Raw genomic sequence first — 18,931 nt, 5'->3', positions numbered from 1 at the left:
GCTTTGCTTCAGAAGGCCTTTATTAACCCCCTGGAGCCGTATGGATTACTTTTTTGATGGAATGATGCGCTTTTTTGGGCTTCAAAATCTAAGGTACCATTAACTCCCATTATAAAGCTTGGAAGAGCCAGGATATTTTTTTATATAACTCTGATTGTGTTTGGCTGAAAGAAGAAAGTCATATCCAACTAGGATGGCTTGAGGGTGAGTAAATTTTGGGACAATTTTCATTTATTGGTGAAGTAACCCTTTAATAATAGTCAAATGTAATATGTGCAACCAAGACACTGTAAAATAAAGTGTTCATACCAAATCTAGTTACATCAAGTAAAATCTCTTTAGGTTGTGCTAATGCTCTAAATAATGATATCCAAAACAGAAAGTGAAACACTGAAAAGTGTAGTTGTTAAATTCAAATTTTAATATCTCTAAATGTGCAATAAATTAACATTTACAGAATAAGTTATCAGTCACGTAAGGACTATTTGTATTCATCATACATCAGCTTGTATATACAGAGTTCATGTGACCTATGTGACCTACTGGATCAGCAGCATACTGAATTTTCTCTATAGAGCATCTTCTATTTACTGAGGTCAAGGAACTTTACAGGGTATACTGGGGGAAGAATACATTTACAAGGTTTGTGGACAAAAAAGCTACAACATTTAGATCCAAAATGAAAACAAAAAGAAAAGAGTAGAATGTAAACTTGCAAACAATCCTGTACTGTCCGCAGCACGGTTTGTTCATACAGCTAGCATTACACATTTCAAAATGTACATCTGCAAAACAGGTTTTTGAGCATCATTCAGCCTCTCTATGTTTTTTCTTTTTTTTTACTCAACTGTTGTTTTAAAAATCCAGCTAGATTTACACACTTGTACACATGTAAACCATATCTCAGTTAAAGCACAAGACCCTCATGAAAACATACCCGGTATGATCTAAAATCAACTTGTTTCTCTCTCAAAAAATAATAATAAAAAACATTTCAAAAATGAATGTCCTTAAAGTCAACATAAAATGGCATTTGAAACCCCTTTTATTTTTGGAATGTGAAACAGGATATTCTTTAGGGGAAAAATGAGAACAACACTTGATTTTATCCATAGGGAATTGGTTGGATTGTGAAAAGTGGCCGTTACATCCCAGCTTCTGAACAACATGCACTGATGATACATTCACAATTAAACCAGGAACATGCATGTTTAAATGTGATTTCATATAGTAAATGCTGCACAAAATAAGCAGAGAGATACAGAACCAATCTACAGCCAGACCAAAACTTTCCAGATGCCTATAATTGCTGAAAGAGATCTGGACATCAGGACAAATACAATGTAATTAATTCTATGAGTAAAGAATGTCAGTTAGATACACTTGTACAGAGGGAGACAAGTACAGCACAGAGGAAATGTCGAATGCACCTGATACTGTTGTTATAACCAGCTAAGTTTTATCTTCAATGTTCAATCGGTTTTCACAAGTTTTTCTTTTTCTTCCTGCTCTAATTGTATTGTAAAGTATTTTTTCTTTCTGTTCTCTCTTGATAGAGCTGATAGTGAAACAGTAAAAGAGAAAAGACAGTATCAGAGCGTAAGAACAACAAGTCCTAGAAGACTCTGAATACCACCTCCTCCTTCCTGTTTGTATTGCCTCATTGCTATTCATTAATTAGCCTAAGAACATCTGATCCCCTTGTGCTGTAGTGCAGTGTTACAATAATGCCATGTCAATCATTGTGAATGTATTCATACTATTTTTTCCCCTTCAAATAATTAAAAAAAAATCATTGTAATCATTCCTGAATCGTATTGGCCATCCACAACCCCCTGGATGAGCTTTTTCTCTCGTTTGAACTGCAGGGAAGGAAGGTCTGTTCATGACTATGCCGTTAAAAGAGATGTGTGTAATTTCACAAATCTAAGGTTTTTGGCTTTTAGTTCATGTCTTTTCGCTTTGAAGTTCTTTGTAGGCCCCTAAATGTTGACAAGATTAACTTTTAGCACATTTGACAGGAAAATTACCCAAAAATGCTTATGACTTATCTTGCACTCACTCGTTTTGTCCAATCAAATTGAACGGCAATTCAATGGTTTGTTGAATACTTTTTTCCTATCTCAATTTTCAGCAACAACTAAAAGTAATCCATTAGTAAATTCATTTTCCGAAAGTGTTAACACTGATGTTAAAACATCCCACCAAGCCTGACACAGTAACATTGTCTCAAACAATGGCATGGGTTTGGGTCGGAACTATATGTTTGTATGACCAATGGCAGATGTGGGGAGAATTGAGGAAACCTGTTTGGAAATCTTTGCAACAGAGCGCAACAGTTATGTTCCAGAAGTTAAAATCCCATTAGTTTTCAAACAGATTTCTTTCACATGTAAAGAGCCAGTCACACAGAATACATTATTTTGTCTTTCTGCCCTCTTAATCGTTGTTTGTCCATGTAAACTTGCACTAAATGGATCTCTTTGACTGTTGCAACAGATCCACACATTTTTTCAGCACACCGTCAAAGTAAATAAATAACATCGACATTTAAAAGCGTGTCCCATCGCGTAACAGCGATGTTAAGTACACCTGCATTTTGTTATGTGTTGTGCCGTGCAGTGAAATGTGAAATGTTAAGGGGCCACTGAGGTAGAAATCACAAACAAGTTAAAGAATCTGACAATTCTTGTGATATGGTGGCCTGGGTTGGACGTCCTTGCACCATGTAAGACAACATAAATCCCAGATCTTTAATTGTTGACATAATGGCCTGCTGCAGAGGCCTATAGGGTGATGTTTCCATTCTGGTTCGCTCTTTGTCACTTCATGGCCAAAAATATCAATAAGACCACCTTCGCCCAAGTCTATTACTTTGCGCTATAATGTGTCTGTTATGACCAGAATTACCTAGGGATGGATGTTCCCATGGTGGATGGCATGCTCCAGACAGTATTATGTGTCTTCTTGTACTGCCTGGAGCATGAGCTTGCATGCAATACCCTCAAAGAGTTGACATTTGTGGTTATTAAGAGGGTCATCAAAGTCTCACGTGGTGCAGGATTCTCTGGAATAATTATGTACTGTTCTGGCTCTACAAACCATACATATGCATACCTGCATATGTGCAAGTAAACCCACATCCAGAAAAAGTGGTTTGGGATAGCCAGGCACATATTTGACTATCAATGTCATGCAGTGTCCTAGATTATTTTTTTGTTTTGGCAACTTTTTGCCCATAGGATTTCCACTGGCCTTCATGAACATGTCCATAGGCTTCTTCATCAAGCTGCCTGCCCACTTTATGAAGTGCAGCAAAAAATATTTGGCTTGAAACAAGATAGGTCTACTTCAGCTGTTTGGTTTAGTCCAGATAGACCAGGGATCTCTTCAACAGCAAACAGGTTTCATTTTCTTTATTTATTTCCTTCATGGCTCCATCCCTTCAGACGTTTCTCACAAGTTTCGACAGCTTTGCTTGTGGTGTGTGCAAATACAAACTGTAGTGGAATAAATGAAACCTGTGAAGACCAACCTACTGTATGATCCAAGGTTGTTGACCTATAGTATATGCTTCTATCGAAGTAGTCAGTCTGCATAATTTCAACTTATTTAAACAAAATTGTGTTAAGTAGCGGAGTGCCTGATGTAGAACTACAGCTACACTACCCATAATCCTAAAGAAAGATCCACCAATCAGAGAATCACAGCGAACAACCACCACCACTGTGAATAACGTTGTCATAAACTACTTATATATTTGCATATTTCTAAACATTTGCAATAAAATCCATTGTTTCTATATTTATTATCGATAACTTTAAATTAATATTTGTATAGTTTTGTTCTTGTTTTTTGGTTTGGTTCATGACTTTCATGGTTTTCTGAAATCCCTAATGAAATACTTCTGGCACCAAGACGGCTGTAAAACTGGATGGGCACTGTTGCGCTCTATTCCATTTGTTAACGCAGTGGCGCAGAAATTACACACTTCTTTTTTAAGTAACAGTTCTACAGAGTGTTTAAGATCTTATTCATGATTTGATGTCAGTTGAGATGTTCTCCTGAAAGCCTGCAGGCCAAGTTTAGCCCTGCAGGTTTGGGGTGGGGTAACAGGCAACTCCATGTTCACCTTGTTTTATCACAAACTAACACTTCTGTGGTGCTGCTTCACAAAACTCTCCCTTCCTTTGTCTCTTTGCTGACTGTCTTTCCCTGTGGCACTCTTCTCTGCATCCCCTCTATCCTGTCTCGAGAGGTTTACCACTTCTCTTGCTACTATTCTGTCTTCAGCCTTAAATCCTCTCTCACTTTCCACTTCTTTCTCTTCTCCTATTATACTTCCAACGTCACTCAGGTCACCCAGGTGCTCCACCGAGTCGAACTTCTCCAGGTCAGAGGTGATGGTTTGCAGGCTGATGACTGACATGGAGTCTGACCCCGCCTTCTCTGCCCTCTCTCTCTGGCCCCATCCTGCCTCTCTGTGTTTTTCAACCCACTGCCTGGTCATCTCCTGATCCGCCCAGTCATTATCCATTAAAGGATTGGCCATCACCCCCCCATACGCCCCAGCCTGGATTATCCCTTCAGATTCCGCCCCCACCGGAGAGCTCCGCCCACCACGGGCTCTGTTGCGTTCTCTGGTAGCACGGACACGCTCCCTTTGTGCATGGATCTGCTCGCTGATCTGCTCAAGGTTGCGCAGGGCAACAGAATATCGGGTCTTCACTTTTGCCACGCGTTCCTCCAAGTGGACGACTTTGGACTTGTGCTCCTGTTTATGTGTGATAATACATTTCAGCAAAGCTTTATTGGAATGTAGCAGGTCCAAAACAACATTATCTATCGACAGCATTACCACAGATCATTTTGAGATGCAATGTACCTAATTCACAGTATGTGTAACACAAATGCCAGACTGGGCAGACTGTCCGAGTGCAGCCCAGATATTATTGACATGCAGACAGTCCACGTCTGTGAGCAAAGAGTATGCTTTAAAGCCAATGTTATTGGCCGTGCACGATCCGATACGCACAAAAATGAAGTATACCCGGGCCTTTAAGAACCGTATATCAACTAGGCATATACTTTTGAAACTATAAGTATTTTGATGCTTCTTCCAGTGCTAAGCCTCGCCCACAAACTTCTACTGAAAGAGCATTAATGTACACATTAATGTTTTACAAACTGGAGTAAAAGACGAAACTATTTTCTGTGGTAATAAACTGCATGTCACAGATTTCTGTCGATAGAACAGACAACACTGTAATAACTAGTCAGCTAAACAAATGATATACTGGCATACACTGAGCGAAAACTGATATTTTGCCCTCAGAGATGAAATACATCAGAAGAAATGAGTGTTTCTTTTGTTAAAAACTGTAAATCAATATAGCTAGCAGACCTTAAACAGCTTTATAGCAGAGATCCGAGACGCTTACCTCTAGGATGTGGTTGAACTGAGCCTTGAGCTCAAAGTAAGGCTTGGACTTGATAATGACCCTCTTGAGAGCTTTCTGCAGGGTCTGAACACGAGCTTCTGCTTCCTGACAGAGCTGAGTAACACGCTGATGCTCTCTCTCACTTCTCAGACGTTCCTCCTCTGCCTCATTCACCTGGAAATATCAAAATTTCAAACACAACATCATTTTTAATATTTTAAACTAAACATTACACAAACTAAAATATATCAATATCAGTCTTTCTACAGTGTAAATAACCTATATTTCTAGTTTCATTTTTTTTTTTTTACTTTTGTAATATAAAGTTAAATTTTAAGTAGTTTTGTTTTACATTTGATTACTTCTGTATTTTATTTTTTCAATTTCTGAATGTTTACTTGACTGATTAATTCAAAATCTTAAAGCAATGCCTATAAATGAGATAATATTTAAATTAATATAATTTATTAATTTAACAATTCTGTCTTTCTACAGTGTGAATGTCCTATATTTTGAGTTGAATTCAGAAATGTAAGTAATCTTATATTTCATTTGAATACTTCAATATATTTTTTTCAGTAGGTGTGTGACACTGTGGCTTGAAGGACTCTCCAGGTTTCAGTCTCACCAGTAGACGACCAGGTGGAAGATCGTGATGATCTGGGGGGTGCTTCAGCAAGACTGGAATCAGGCAGATTCATCTTTGCGAAGGACGCATGAATCAAGACACGCACAATGTTATCCTGGAAGAAAACTTTCTTCCTTCTGCTCTGACAATATTCCCCAACTCTGAGGATTGGTTTCAATCAACCTTCAATCAAACCATATCAACAAATCAATCAAGGTGTGGATGGAGGACCACTGGATCAAGACCATGTCCAATCTCAAGACCTGAACCCTATTGAAAGACTCTAGAATGTGATCAAGAGGAAGATGGATGGCCACAAGCCATCAAACAAAGACGAGCTGCTTGAATTTTCACACCAGGAGTGGCATAAAGTCACCCAACAGCAATGTGAAAGACTGATAAGCGAGCATGCCAAGACGCATGAAAGCTGTGATTGAAAGGATTACCTCAGGATTATTCCACCAAATATTGATTTCTGAACTCAGTTCGGAACATTAAGTTAAAGCATTAGAAATTGTGTTGTTTAAAAATGAATATTAACTTGTTTTTTTGCATTATTGGAGGTCCGAAAACACAGCATCTTTTTTGTTATTTTTGTTAAATTACAATATTTGTATTTGGAATTTGAGAGAAATTTTGTCAGTAATTTATAGAATAAAACAAAAATGTTAATTTTACTCAAACACATACCTATAAACAGTAAATCCAGAAAAACTGATAATTTTGCAGTCTCTTAATTTCTTCCAGAGCTATATATACAGTATATACACTCACCTAAAGGATTATTAGGAACACCATACTAACACTGTGTTTGACCCCCTTTCGCCTTCAGAACTGCCTTAATTCTACGTGGCATTGATTCAACAAGGTGCTGAAAGCATTCTTTAGAAATGTTGGCCCATATTGATAGGATAGCATCTTGCAGTTGATGGAGATTTGTGGGATGCACATCCAGGGCACGAAGCTCCCGTTCCACCACATCCCAAAGATGCTCTATTGGGTTGAGATCTGGTGACTGTGGGGGCCATTTTAGTACAGTGAACTCATTGTCATGTTCAAGAAACCAATTTGAAATGATTCAAGCTTTGTGACATGGTGCATTATCCTGCTGGAAGTAGCCATCAGAGGATGGGTACATGGTGGCCATAAAGGGATGGACATGGTCAGAAACAATGCTCAGGTACACCGTGGCATTTAAACGATGCCCAATTGGCACTAAGGGGCCTAAAGTGTGCCAAGAAAACATCCCCCACACCATTCCACCACCACCACAGCCTGCACAGTGGTAATAAGGCATGATGGATCCATGTTCTCATTCTGTTCACGCCAAATTCTGACTACCATCTGAATGTCTCAACAGAAATCGAGACTCATCAGACCAGGCAACATTTTTCCAGTCTTCAACTGTCCAATTTTGGTGAGCTCTTGCAAATTGTAGCCTCTTTTTCCTATTTGTAGTGGAGATGAGTGGTACCCGGTGGGGTCTTCTGCTGTTGTAGCCCATCCGCCTCAAGGTTGTGCGTGTTGTGGCTTCACAAATGCTTTGCTGCATACCTCGGTTGTAACGAGTGGTTATTTCAGGCAAAGTTGCTCTTCTATCAGCTTGAATCAGTCGGCCCATTCTCCTTTGACCTCTAGCATCAACAAGGCATTTTCGCCCACAGGACTGCCGCATACTGGATGTTTTTCCCTTTTCACACCATTCTTTGTAAACCCTAGAAATGGTTGTGCGTGAAAATCCCAGTAACTGAGCAGATTGTGAAATACTCAGGACCGGCCCGTCTGGCACCAACAACCATGCCACTCTCAAAATTGCTTAAATCACCTTTCTTTCCCATTCTGACATTCAGTTTGGAGTTCAGGAGATTGTCTTGACCAGGACCACACCCCTAAATGCATTGAAGCAACTGCCATGTGATTGGTGGATTAGATAATTGCATTAATGAGAAATTTAACAGGTGTTCCTAATAATCCTTTAGGTGAGTGTATATATACACTACCTGTCAAAAGTTTTGAAACACTCATTCTTTATTGTTTTTATCATCTTAGGAACATCTCTAAAATTCGCAAAATGTTGTCAAAGAAGGATCTGGAAATAATAATTCACGCTTTCATATCAACAAGACTTGACTACTGCAACTCTGTTTTTATCTGTCTGAATAAGTCTGCTTTGAACAAATTGCAAATTGTTCAAAATTCTGCTGCTAGACTTTTAACAGGTGCCCCTCGAAGGTCTCACATAACACCAGTCTTACTGGATCTCCATTGGCTCCCTGTAAAATTCAGGATTGATTTTAAGATTTTAGTGCTGACTTTCAGAGCCTTAAATGGTCAGGCCCCACATTACATCCTGGACCTTTTGAAGCTGTATTCCTCTGACCGCACTCTCCGGTCCTCTGGCCAGAACTTGCTTGCAGTCCCTAAGACTCGTTATAAGACCCGAGGGGACATGTCATTTCAGTCTGTAGCTCCCAGACTGTGGAACGCCCTGCCCCTGTCCATGCGTCTGGCAGACACTGTTGCCTCTTTTAAAAAGGCTCTGAAAACATGTTTATTTAAGAAGGCTTTTGGTTGATGGGTTTTCACTAGTGTCACTTTAATCTTATATATGTATATACATTTTATACTGTTTGTTTTTACTTATCCTCCTGTACAGCACTTTGTGATTTTATCTGTGAAAAGCGCTTTATAAATAAACTTTACTTACTTACTTATAATTTTACTTTTTTCACATTTTAGAAAAATAGTAAAGTCATCAAAACTATGGAATTACATAAATGGAACTATGGGAATTATGTTGTGACTAAACTAAATCCAAAATAAATAAAAACTGTGTTATATTTCAGCATCTTTAAAGTAGAAGATTTCTTCTGATTTCTGTCTTGTCGAGCACTTCTCACACACCTTACTGATTCCACAAAAGCTCAATGTATTTAAGATCCATAACACTCTTTTCCAATTATCTGTTGTACAATGTCTGTGTTTCATTGTCACACTCTAACCATTTCTTTTAGTTTTTCTGTTTCAAAAGTGTCTTTTTCTTTACAATTTTTCCCATAAGGCCTCTATCCCTGAGTCTCTCTTTACTGTTGTACATGAAACTGGTGTTGAGCGGGTAGAATTCAATGAAGCTGTCAGCTGAGGACATTTTCTCAATCTATTTCTCAAACTAGAGACTCTGATGTACTTATCCTCTTCCACATCTCTTTCTGTCCTTGTTAGAGCCAGTTGCCTTTTGTCTTTGAAGACTGTAGTGTACACCTTTGTATGAAATCTTCAGTTTTTTGGCAATTTCAAGCATTATATAGTCGTCGTTCCTCAAAACAACGACTGACGAGTTTCTAGAGAAAGCTTTTACTTTTTTGCCATTTTTGACCTAATATTGACCTTAAGACATGCCAGTCTATTGCATACTGTGGCAACTCAAAAACAAACACAAAGACAATGTTAAGCTTTCAGCTGTGTTTGATATAATGGCAAGTGATTTTCTCATACCAAATGAGCAATTTAACATGATTACTCAAGAAGAAGGTGTTGGCCTGTCTAGATTTGATTAAAAAAAAAAATCAAATAGTGATGGTGCTGTTTTTTACATCAGTAATGACTATAATGTGTGATCAAATTAAAGTACCAATTTCCATCTGAAACAGCAAAATCGGTACATTATTCCAAATATTTTACCGCCAGTGTGTGTGTGTGTGTGTGTGTGTGTGTGTGTGTGTGTATGTATATATATATATATATATATATATATATATATATATATTTAACAATACTAGTCTTTCTACAGTGTGAATTTCCTATTTATTTTTTGTAATACAGAAATATAAGTAGTTTTATTTTACATCTGATAACTTCTGCATTTTCAATTTCTGAATGTTTACTAAATAAAACTTCGAAGTACTATTTGCTTAATTGTATAATTTTTGTTCCATTGATTTTACTTCTGACTGTTTCCTTGACTGATAATAAAAAATTAGCAATGCACCATTGTTTTAATTCAATTTGTTAATACTTAACTTGTTAAGGAAAGTGTTAAATAGTAATTTCGTTTTTGCTATTCGAGAATCATTCAATTTCACAGACAGGATCAAGTACTGAATTTATGGTATTGTGACACAGAAACAAAATCTCAAGATGTGAGAAGTGCTGCTACTCAACAATTGCAATTTCACTGGCAGGGTGTGAATAAAATATAATATGTGTAACCTTGATCTTTAGGAGTAGGTTTGCATTCATTACTGTTATTGATTGCCCCAACTGTGACTATCAAAACAACACTGGCATTCGAATCCATACTAACCTGCTGTGTGTAAATGAGTAAGGTGCATTTGCATTTAACTGTGATAGTAAACTCTATCATTATGACTACGATGGATTTGTTTTAGCAATAAAGGCCAATTCTAAACCTAAAAGCATTTTAAATGTATTTTTGCCACTGCCTCTGGCCGTAATTATCTCATTCAGCAAAGAGCAACGATGAGTCACTGTGCTGTACCTTGGCTGTGGCATGGTTTAGCATTTCCTGCCAGGTAGGATCCAACGTATTCCTGTCAGCCAATAAACCTTGCTCAGCAACATAAACCATTTCTCTGGCAGCTGTGTGCATGGAGACAGCTCTCTCGTACCTCAGCGCTGCCTTCTGGGTCTCCTGTTGAGCCTGTAGGTAAAGTCATCCATCATATTTTAGATCTCTCAATAAATCTCTCAGGTCTGTAAACTTTCAATCAATCAGAGGAAGGAATGTTGACCTTACAGAGAGAAATACAGTTAATGGGGACAGCCAACCTTTCTTAGGTTTATATGAGGTCATATTTGTGTAATAATACACTATGGGGTATGGATATGACAATGAACCAATATTATATTTCTACAGTGTTCCACAGAAATAATAAAATATATTTTTGTGCTTGCTTGTGTAAAACCTCCACTACAATACTAGTGTGTTCTGGTTGGTTGGTGTGTAAGCAATGCCCTAGCAAACACAACATGCCCCACTTAAGTCTCAATGATATTCTGGTCCCTAGATGTGGTTCTCTTCTGCAATTAAAGTAGATGGGATTTTTGTTGTTGCTCATTTTAGCATTCACCATGTGAAAATTCTAAATATGATCTCTTATAAAAAAATAACAGCACAACACATCTTCTCAACAAGCCATAAGATTTGAGATTCTCTTCATTGGCCTATATGTAGCAACAAATTCTACGGTACCCTAAGTATGAGTGATATTTATTTAAATTATACATAGGAAGTATTCTGTATAGCACTTCACAAAACCCAAACCATCCAACCCAAGCATGCATTGCCGGATCTGAAAGCCATTTAGCTTTTAAGGCTGAAGTGCTGTAAGTGAAAATTTCTGTGCACAGATCAGAACACCAATAGCAATCAAAGTCAGGAACTTATTATGGCAGTCCATATTTCATTGGGATTACTAAATGGAAATATGGCATTCCCAACAAGGATGATGTCTGAGTTTGTTTCGTACAAGACACTCATTGATAAAGATTTATTCAGATCTCTTGGGAGAAGTAAAATAACTGTTCGGGATGTCTGTGAATATGCGGCTGCGTGAATACACAAGGTTCCTCAAAGCATAAGGTCATAACAAAAAGATTAATGGTACAACCACAGACATCATTTTCAGAAAGCTAAGCCACAAGCATCTTAGCAAACCCTTTCAGAATGAGTATGACGTAAACATATACGTGACCTTAACTGCAAATTGCTAATGGTACTGATTCCTGGATTAATGTGAAAAAAACAACCCTAGGCCTACATTTTGCCCATTTTATCATCCAGGCGTCCACCAGATGAAAATTGTAATTCCGATTACTTTGAAAAGTAATAGCAAACATCCCTCAACAAGCTGCTCAATTAGTGGTACAATTCATGGCTGTAGCACAAACGGCGTGGTGTGAATAATGCGCCAAATTTTAATCCTTGAGATCAGGGTTTTGTTCCAATTCCTTACCCTTAACATATACTACATAATAGTAGCAATATTTGCCTTAACATGCACAGCTACAAATTTAGTCTAGCCATTCGCTCTCAAACTTATTTACAGTTTTTAATGATAGGGGCTAATGGCCAAGTCAAAGTTTCACTTCAGCATTGGTTCAATTGTTTTCAATTACTCCTTATGGCCTCAGCTAAACGATTTTCATCAGTTCAATTACATAAGCGAAATTGGCTGCAAAAGTGCTAATGAAAAGTGATGTGCACATCACATCTTGTGTTATAAGGGGTTCATCGCATTAAGACACTCTTCATCACAATGACCGATTAGTTGTGCAAGGTTTTCTGGGTCACTTTCAGTTCAGCGGGAGGATATCTCTCCATCATAAGAGACTGGAAATGAGAAACCTTTTCATCTCTAAGGGGATGTTTACACAGAATACGTTTTTGCATCTGTCTGCACTGCTTTAATTATTTTTCAAAGTAAGCATGCGTTAGATGTACTACTTTTAAAGGAATATTTTGGGTTCAATACAAGTTAAAGGAATAGTTCCGGGTAAGAATAGGAATATAGTGGGTGAGAAACAGATCAATATGTAAGTCCTTTTTACTATAAATTCTCCCCCTTGCCAGTAGGTGGCGATATGCACGAAGAATGTGAATCACCAAAAACAAAAGAAGAAAGTGAAAGTTGAGGTTTAGAGTAAAAAGGACTTAATTATTGATCTGTCTCTCACTCCCACTCAATATATCACTTCTGAAAACATGGGTTAAACCACTTTTATGCTGCCTTTATGTACTTTTGGAGCTTCAAAGTTTTGGTCATCATTCACTTTCATTGTATGGACCTACAGAGCTTAAATATTCTTCTAAAAGTCTTTATTTGTGTTCTGCAGAAGAAAGAAAGTCAAACATCTAGGATGGCATGAGGGCAAGTAAATGATGAGAGAACTTTCTTTTTTGGGTGAAATATCACTTTAAGCTCAATCAAAAGCATGTGGCATAATGTTGATTAACACAAAAATGTATGTAAACTCATACTTCCTTTCATTTAAAAAAGCAAAAATCTTGGTTAAAGTGAGGCACTTACAATGGAAGTGAAGGGGGCCAATCCGTAAATGTTAAAATACTCACAGTTCACTCAAGTATAGCCACAAGATGTAAACAATATGCACGTAAACATGATTTTAGTGTGATAAAATGACTTACTAATATTTTTTGTGCAAATGAACTTTGTTGCCATGAAAACAACACAGTAAACAATGTAACATTAAACAACCACCAAAACTCTGATTTAAACAATTTCACAGCCCATTTTACACACAACTTCAACAGAAAAATTACAGTAAGTGGTTTTATAAAGTTATAAGTTTCACATTTTTGCCTTTAAGTTTAAACCCTCCATTTTAGCTTTTTTTAAAGAAAATGAGGAACGAGTCTGAATTACTTTTTGTGGTAATCAACATAATGCCACAAATGCTGTCGATTGAGCTTAACTTGAATTGACCCCCTAATACTCCTTTAAGATGTCACAAGACACCTGTATTCTGTTTCATTATTTGCCCATCTACATTTTTTAATGCAAAAACTTGTTAATGTGAAACAGCCCCTTACCTCTTTGGCAAGTCGTCGTGCTTCGTAGTAAGGCCTGGCTTTCTCGATGCAGGCCCCCAGTTGAGAGCCCTGAGCATTGAGTTTGCGTGCAGAGTCTGTAAGAATCCTCCTGTAGCTGGATCTCGCCTCCTGAAAGTTAGACAGAGATCATGAAAGCGACTGAGAAAAACAATGCTCAGTATGAAAATTTAAACAATTCCTGTGTAAACAATCTGGTCTACTACACTGGCATTTGTAGTCTAGTGATCTATTGATAGAGCCAGGCTGATTAATTGGACGATGTTTGTCCATTTTGATATTAAAGGAATAGTTCACCCAAAATTAAAATTGTCTCATCATTTATTCTTTCTTCTGCAGAATGAAGATTTTTAGAGAAATATCTCGGCTCTGTAGGTCCATACAATGCAAGTGAATTGTGACAGAAACTCAGGCTAAAAAAGCACATAAAGGCAGCATAAAAGTAATCCATAAAACTCCAGTGGTTTAATCCACGTCTTCTGAAGTGATATATTAGGTGTGTGTGAAACAGATCAATATTTAATTCCTTTTTTTTATTATAAATTGCCATCTTTAACCAGCCCTGACCAACAGGTGGTTGAATGTGATTTACAGTAAAAAAGGAATTAAATATTGATTTTTTTCACTCACACACCTAATATATCACTTCATAAGACATGGATTAAACCACTGGAGTTTTATGGATTACTTCTATGCCTCTTTTATGTGCTTTTTTTTTTAGCCTGAGTTCCGGTTAAAATTCTCTTGCATTGTACGGACCTGCACAGTTGAAATATTATTCTAAAAATCGAAATTTGTGTTTTGCTGAAGACAGAAAGTCATACACATCTGTGATGGCATGAGGGTGAATAAATTATGAGAGAATTTTCATTTTTGGGTGAACTATCCCTTTAATGGCCACGGTGTCTAATTAGCCGATTAACAGAAGGGATACCTCTCCAGTGTATCAATTCCAAACCCTGCCAACAGCCTAGTATATCAATAATAAACTATTTCTGTTTAAAATTAGTCATTATTTCGTATAGAAAAAGTTTTAATTTCTTTTCACGTTGTTGCTATATACATTTTAGATATTGGTCAGGTCAACCACTATAAATGACTGCAAACTACTCCTTGCCTGAAACAATTTTCTTGGCTTAACAAAACAAAGATAAATCAAAACAATACATTTCAAGTGACTACTACAACAGTTGTAATCATACGTGACTGCAAGTAAGAATATCACTCAAATAGGTCTGAAACGATTAGTCAACACTATTGACAACGTTGACAATAAAAAATTGTAGACAATAATTTTCATTGTTGAATAGTCGTTTGATCTCATTTAACGTAACATGAGATCACATTAAACTCTAATTATGGCACACGAGAGCAGCACTGCAGTTCGAGCCTGACTGAGGAGAGGAAGAATTACACAGATCACAGTCCAGATGCACTCAAAACTTTCCAAACAGCTTCAGATGATGTAGATCGCAAAGTATGAGGGAATTATACAAAAATACCAAATAAGTAAATACAGAAGCACTCTCGTTGTGGAATAAGCGGAGCCGGAGCTCCTTAAAGGAAACACCTCGGTATTACATCTTAAATACAGATATATTTAATGCGTTACAGCTTTATTAAAGTTCAAATTATACAGAAGAAGATCATGTAAATAACTAAAAACTCTGAAACTGGCATTTCTCTGTGTGGTCGGCACCTCTTTTATGAGTTGGACAAATGTCCGATCTGAGGGGGAGAGATTGAAACTGCTACCGGCTGATGCACACTCTGACACGGGGACGCTCATCCCTCAAGCACGTGCACTTAATGCAGCTATAGTATTGTAACGTGAAGACTCACGACTTATTGAATCATAATATGTGTCACTGTGCATTTTCTTTAGCAGCTATACTGCAGAAGAAAAAATATATTATCTGATAATGTTGAATATAATATTTTTAAATATCTATAAATCCTTTAAAAAAAGATGCATTCACCAGAGAAGCAGCATATCAGATATTTAGGCCTAGACTTGCTTTTAGAGAATAGATCTTGAATATAAGTATATTTTGTCTTTACTGCACTCGCAGAATTATAACCAAGAGAAACAATACACTTACATACAAAATACACTTATATTTAAGATACATTCTCTTAAAGCAAGCCTAAGTATCTTATATGTTGCTTCTCAAGTAAATGTATCATGTTTTAATGATTTTTACACCATTTTAAAATGGAAAACAAGACAAAAACACTTGATAACAATAGGATTTTTTGCAGCGACATTTCTTTACTGAATTAAATGTAATAAAAAGTTATTTCTCCCCTTTAATTTAGTGAATGTCTTTTAGGGGTATTTTTTAAAGATGATTTTGTCCTCTATTGTTAGTAAGCACGTTTAATACAACCTTTTAAGTTGGGGCACAAGCTGAATAATCGGTTAAGAGCTAATGATTCATTGTTGCAATAATCACCTGAATAGTCGAATAATCGTTTGAATAATTGTTAGATTAATCAATTATCAAAATAATCATTAGTTGCAGCCCTAGACTCAAATCAAAGATATCTCTCTGGTTGTGTCTCAAAGTTGTGTGAGCTGCCTGTCTAGAGAGCATTTTTGGAGCATATTGAGTCAGAACATGTATATGATGCCCAAATCTATGTTATTCAGACAGGGAGCTAACTATGCTTTGAGACAGTTGTTGTCACACACATATTCCTCACATCCAGCTGTAGTTCCAGTCTGTTGATGTCATCACTGGCCTGATTCAAGTGTTCCAGCTCCTCCTAACAAATGGGAAACAGGGAGGGAACATAGTGTTTGTTCATCTACTATTAAGAAAGTATTAATTGACATACTAGAGGCTAATGTATTTTGAATTAAGTCAGGATCGCAAGTAAAAATCACATTGTAACATTTTCCTATTCTTATCAAATAATTATTGCAGATTATGAATGCTATCTGGCATATTTCAGTGCACCTGTCACAATATAATGTTTATTCTGAGTCTTAATCTTCCTACCTGAATCCTGGGGTCCAATTCTTCCTCATATTGTTTCTCTTCCTCATCATACACTGTCTTATCTTTCTCCACCATCTCATTATTCTCGGTTTTGCTCTTTATCTCCTCGTTCCCTCCATCCCCGCTTCTGTTTTTCAGGGTCGCGTCCCTCTCTCCAGCCTCCACCCCGGTGGTCTCCTCTCTCCACTCCCCTGACTCGGGCTCCCCGGATCCGGGGGGGTTCTCACGCTGACGCCCCGGTTCCATCCGTGGCCTTGAGACTGATCCGTCTTGCTCTTATACGTCAGAATGTATGAGCGCTTAAATGTTTAACATGACTAAAAACATATATTTACACGAGAATTTGACTGTAAAGTGCTACATAGTCGCTGAATGAATGGCAATTTAACAGAGCAGCGTCATTCGGACGAGCTGACAGCGCTGAATGAACCAGCTGCACAAATCAAAGCCTCAACGTCCCATATTGCTCAATTCATCGCTCAGTCCGTTGTTTTTTGGTCTTGGATTAGCCTGACAAAATGTGCTATGGAGACCATAGTTTCCACCAAACTACAATTTCTGTTACTTCTGTAAAATCATAACAAATGAATGAGAAAAAAAAAAGTATTTAGGAAACTTTGCCATTTGAATTTCTTACATTTCTATTATTTTTCTTTTATGGCTGTGGTGTCTAAAACGAAGTTACCACATTTTAAGTAGGATAAATTTCATGAAACCCGACAAGAACGTGTCCTGGCCATATTACACTTGTTTATAGGCAACCTGTTTTTAGTATAATTAATGGTATAGTTCACACAAAAATTTTAATTATCTCGTGATTTACTCACCCTCCTGCCATCCCAGATGTGTCTGACTTTCTTTCTTCTGCAGAACACAAATTAATATTTTTAGAAGAATATTTCAACTCTGTTGGTCCACAATGCAAGTAAATGATGACCAAAGCTCCAAAATCCACATAAAGGCATCATAAAAGTAATCCATATGACTCAAGTGCTTAAATCCATGTGTTCAGACACAAGATGAAATGTGTGGATGTGAAACAGATCAAGTCGTTTTTGTCATAAATTGTCCTCCCTGCCCTGTAAGTGGTGATATGCATGAAGAATGTGAATAACCAAAAACACAAGAAGAAGAAGAAGAATGTGAAAGTGGAGATTGACTGAGCAGGGAGAAGAATTTATAATAAAAAATGACTAAAATATTGATCTTTTTCTCACCCACACTTATCATATTGCCTCTGAAGACATTAATTAAACCACTGGAGTCATATGGATTACTTTTATGATGCCTTTATGTGATTTTTGGAGCTTCAAAATTTTGGTCACCATTCACATGTATCAGGGTTGCCAACTTTGGCTTCCTAGTTAGAGTGAGATTTCGATGATGGGCTGATTAAACAACAAATGCAAATTATTATTAATTTGTTTTGTATTTGTAGGCATGTCATCTTATATATTTTAAACCAAACACAAACTAATCAAAACCTACAATGAAAATAACAGTTTTTGTGCACACTTACATCAGTTAACATGGCACTGACAATTTCAAACGACACACGTAGCCTTACACTATGGCACAACAAAGTTTTTTCCTGGCTCTTCAGTGGTAATTGACCAGCATGGTCATCCACAAGCTCAAAGTTGGTCGATTACATAATTGCAATTATTTATAACTTAATTGCATGTTTACTGTGGAAATCTCAAGAGTTATTTTGATAACCTTATTTTGATGGAAACTTTTGAATGTAAAAATAATTCAAATTTTTCCTTCAAGGTATATGGAAAATCAAACTATTCTGTTTTATACTAATCAAACTACTTAATGTAATTAGCACTTTATTTCAAAAGGGTAAGTTATTATGTTCTGACTGGGAGTAAACCACTTCACTGAATTGGGACTCTGCTTAACTGGCTTAATGATTGAAGTAATCTTTTAAGAAAATCTGGCAAACATGGCCAGTTTTTTGGAAATCAGATAATCGTGAGAACAAGAAAAAAAACAGGAAAGCCTGGTCCATTTATATTCCACATTTCATGGAGGTCCTGACTTTAAACCTCTTCTTGCATTGTACTTGCCAAGGTCAAGTTTACCATAGTTCTTTCATGGTTTAACAGTGGCATTTAAAGCCATCCTCATTTTTTATGGTTAGGCCAGCTAGTCATTCTAAAAATAAACTAGTATATGTTATAAACATTAATAGTCTATAAAGGTAAACACAGCTGTAGTTAAACACTTTAAACTACACAATTCACTGTTGTAAAAAGTC

General features: G+C 37.0%; 1 protein-coding gene across 1 annotated transcript; it reads right to left on the bottom strand.

Annotated features, from left to right (window-relative positions):
• Positions 1-411: 411 nt before the first annotated feature.
• On the bottom strand, positions 412-17,123 carry LOC127650039 (SH3 domain-binding protein 5-like). Its single transcript, XM_052135167.1, has 6 exons — positions 16,666-17,123; positions 16,367-16,429; positions 13,643-13,771; positions 10,568-10,729; positions 5,442-5,615; positions 412-4,774 (listed from the first exon to the last, which is right to left on the bottom strand). Exons 1-6 carry the CDS (start codon positions 16,909-16,911, stop codon positions 4,142-4,144), a joined length of 1,407 nt encoding a protein of 468 aa, XP_051991127.1. The 5' UTR covers positions 16,912-17,123; the 3' UTR covers positions 412-4,141.
• Between the last annotated feature and the right edge of the window lie 1,808 nt (positions 17,124-18,931).

The sequence above is a fragment of the Xyrauchen texanus genome, chromosome 10, assembly GCF_025860055.1.
Source record: "Xyrauchen texanus isolate HMW12.3.18 chromosome 10, RBS_HiC_50CHRs, whole genome shotgun sequence".
Classification (NCBI taxonomy): domain Eukaryota; kingdom Metazoa; phylum Chordata; class Actinopteri; order Cypriniformes; family Catostomidae; genus Xyrauchen; species Xyrauchen texanus.
Note: the sequence above shows the minus strand (reverse complement) of the source record. Positions and strands in the feature narration are given on the sequence as shown.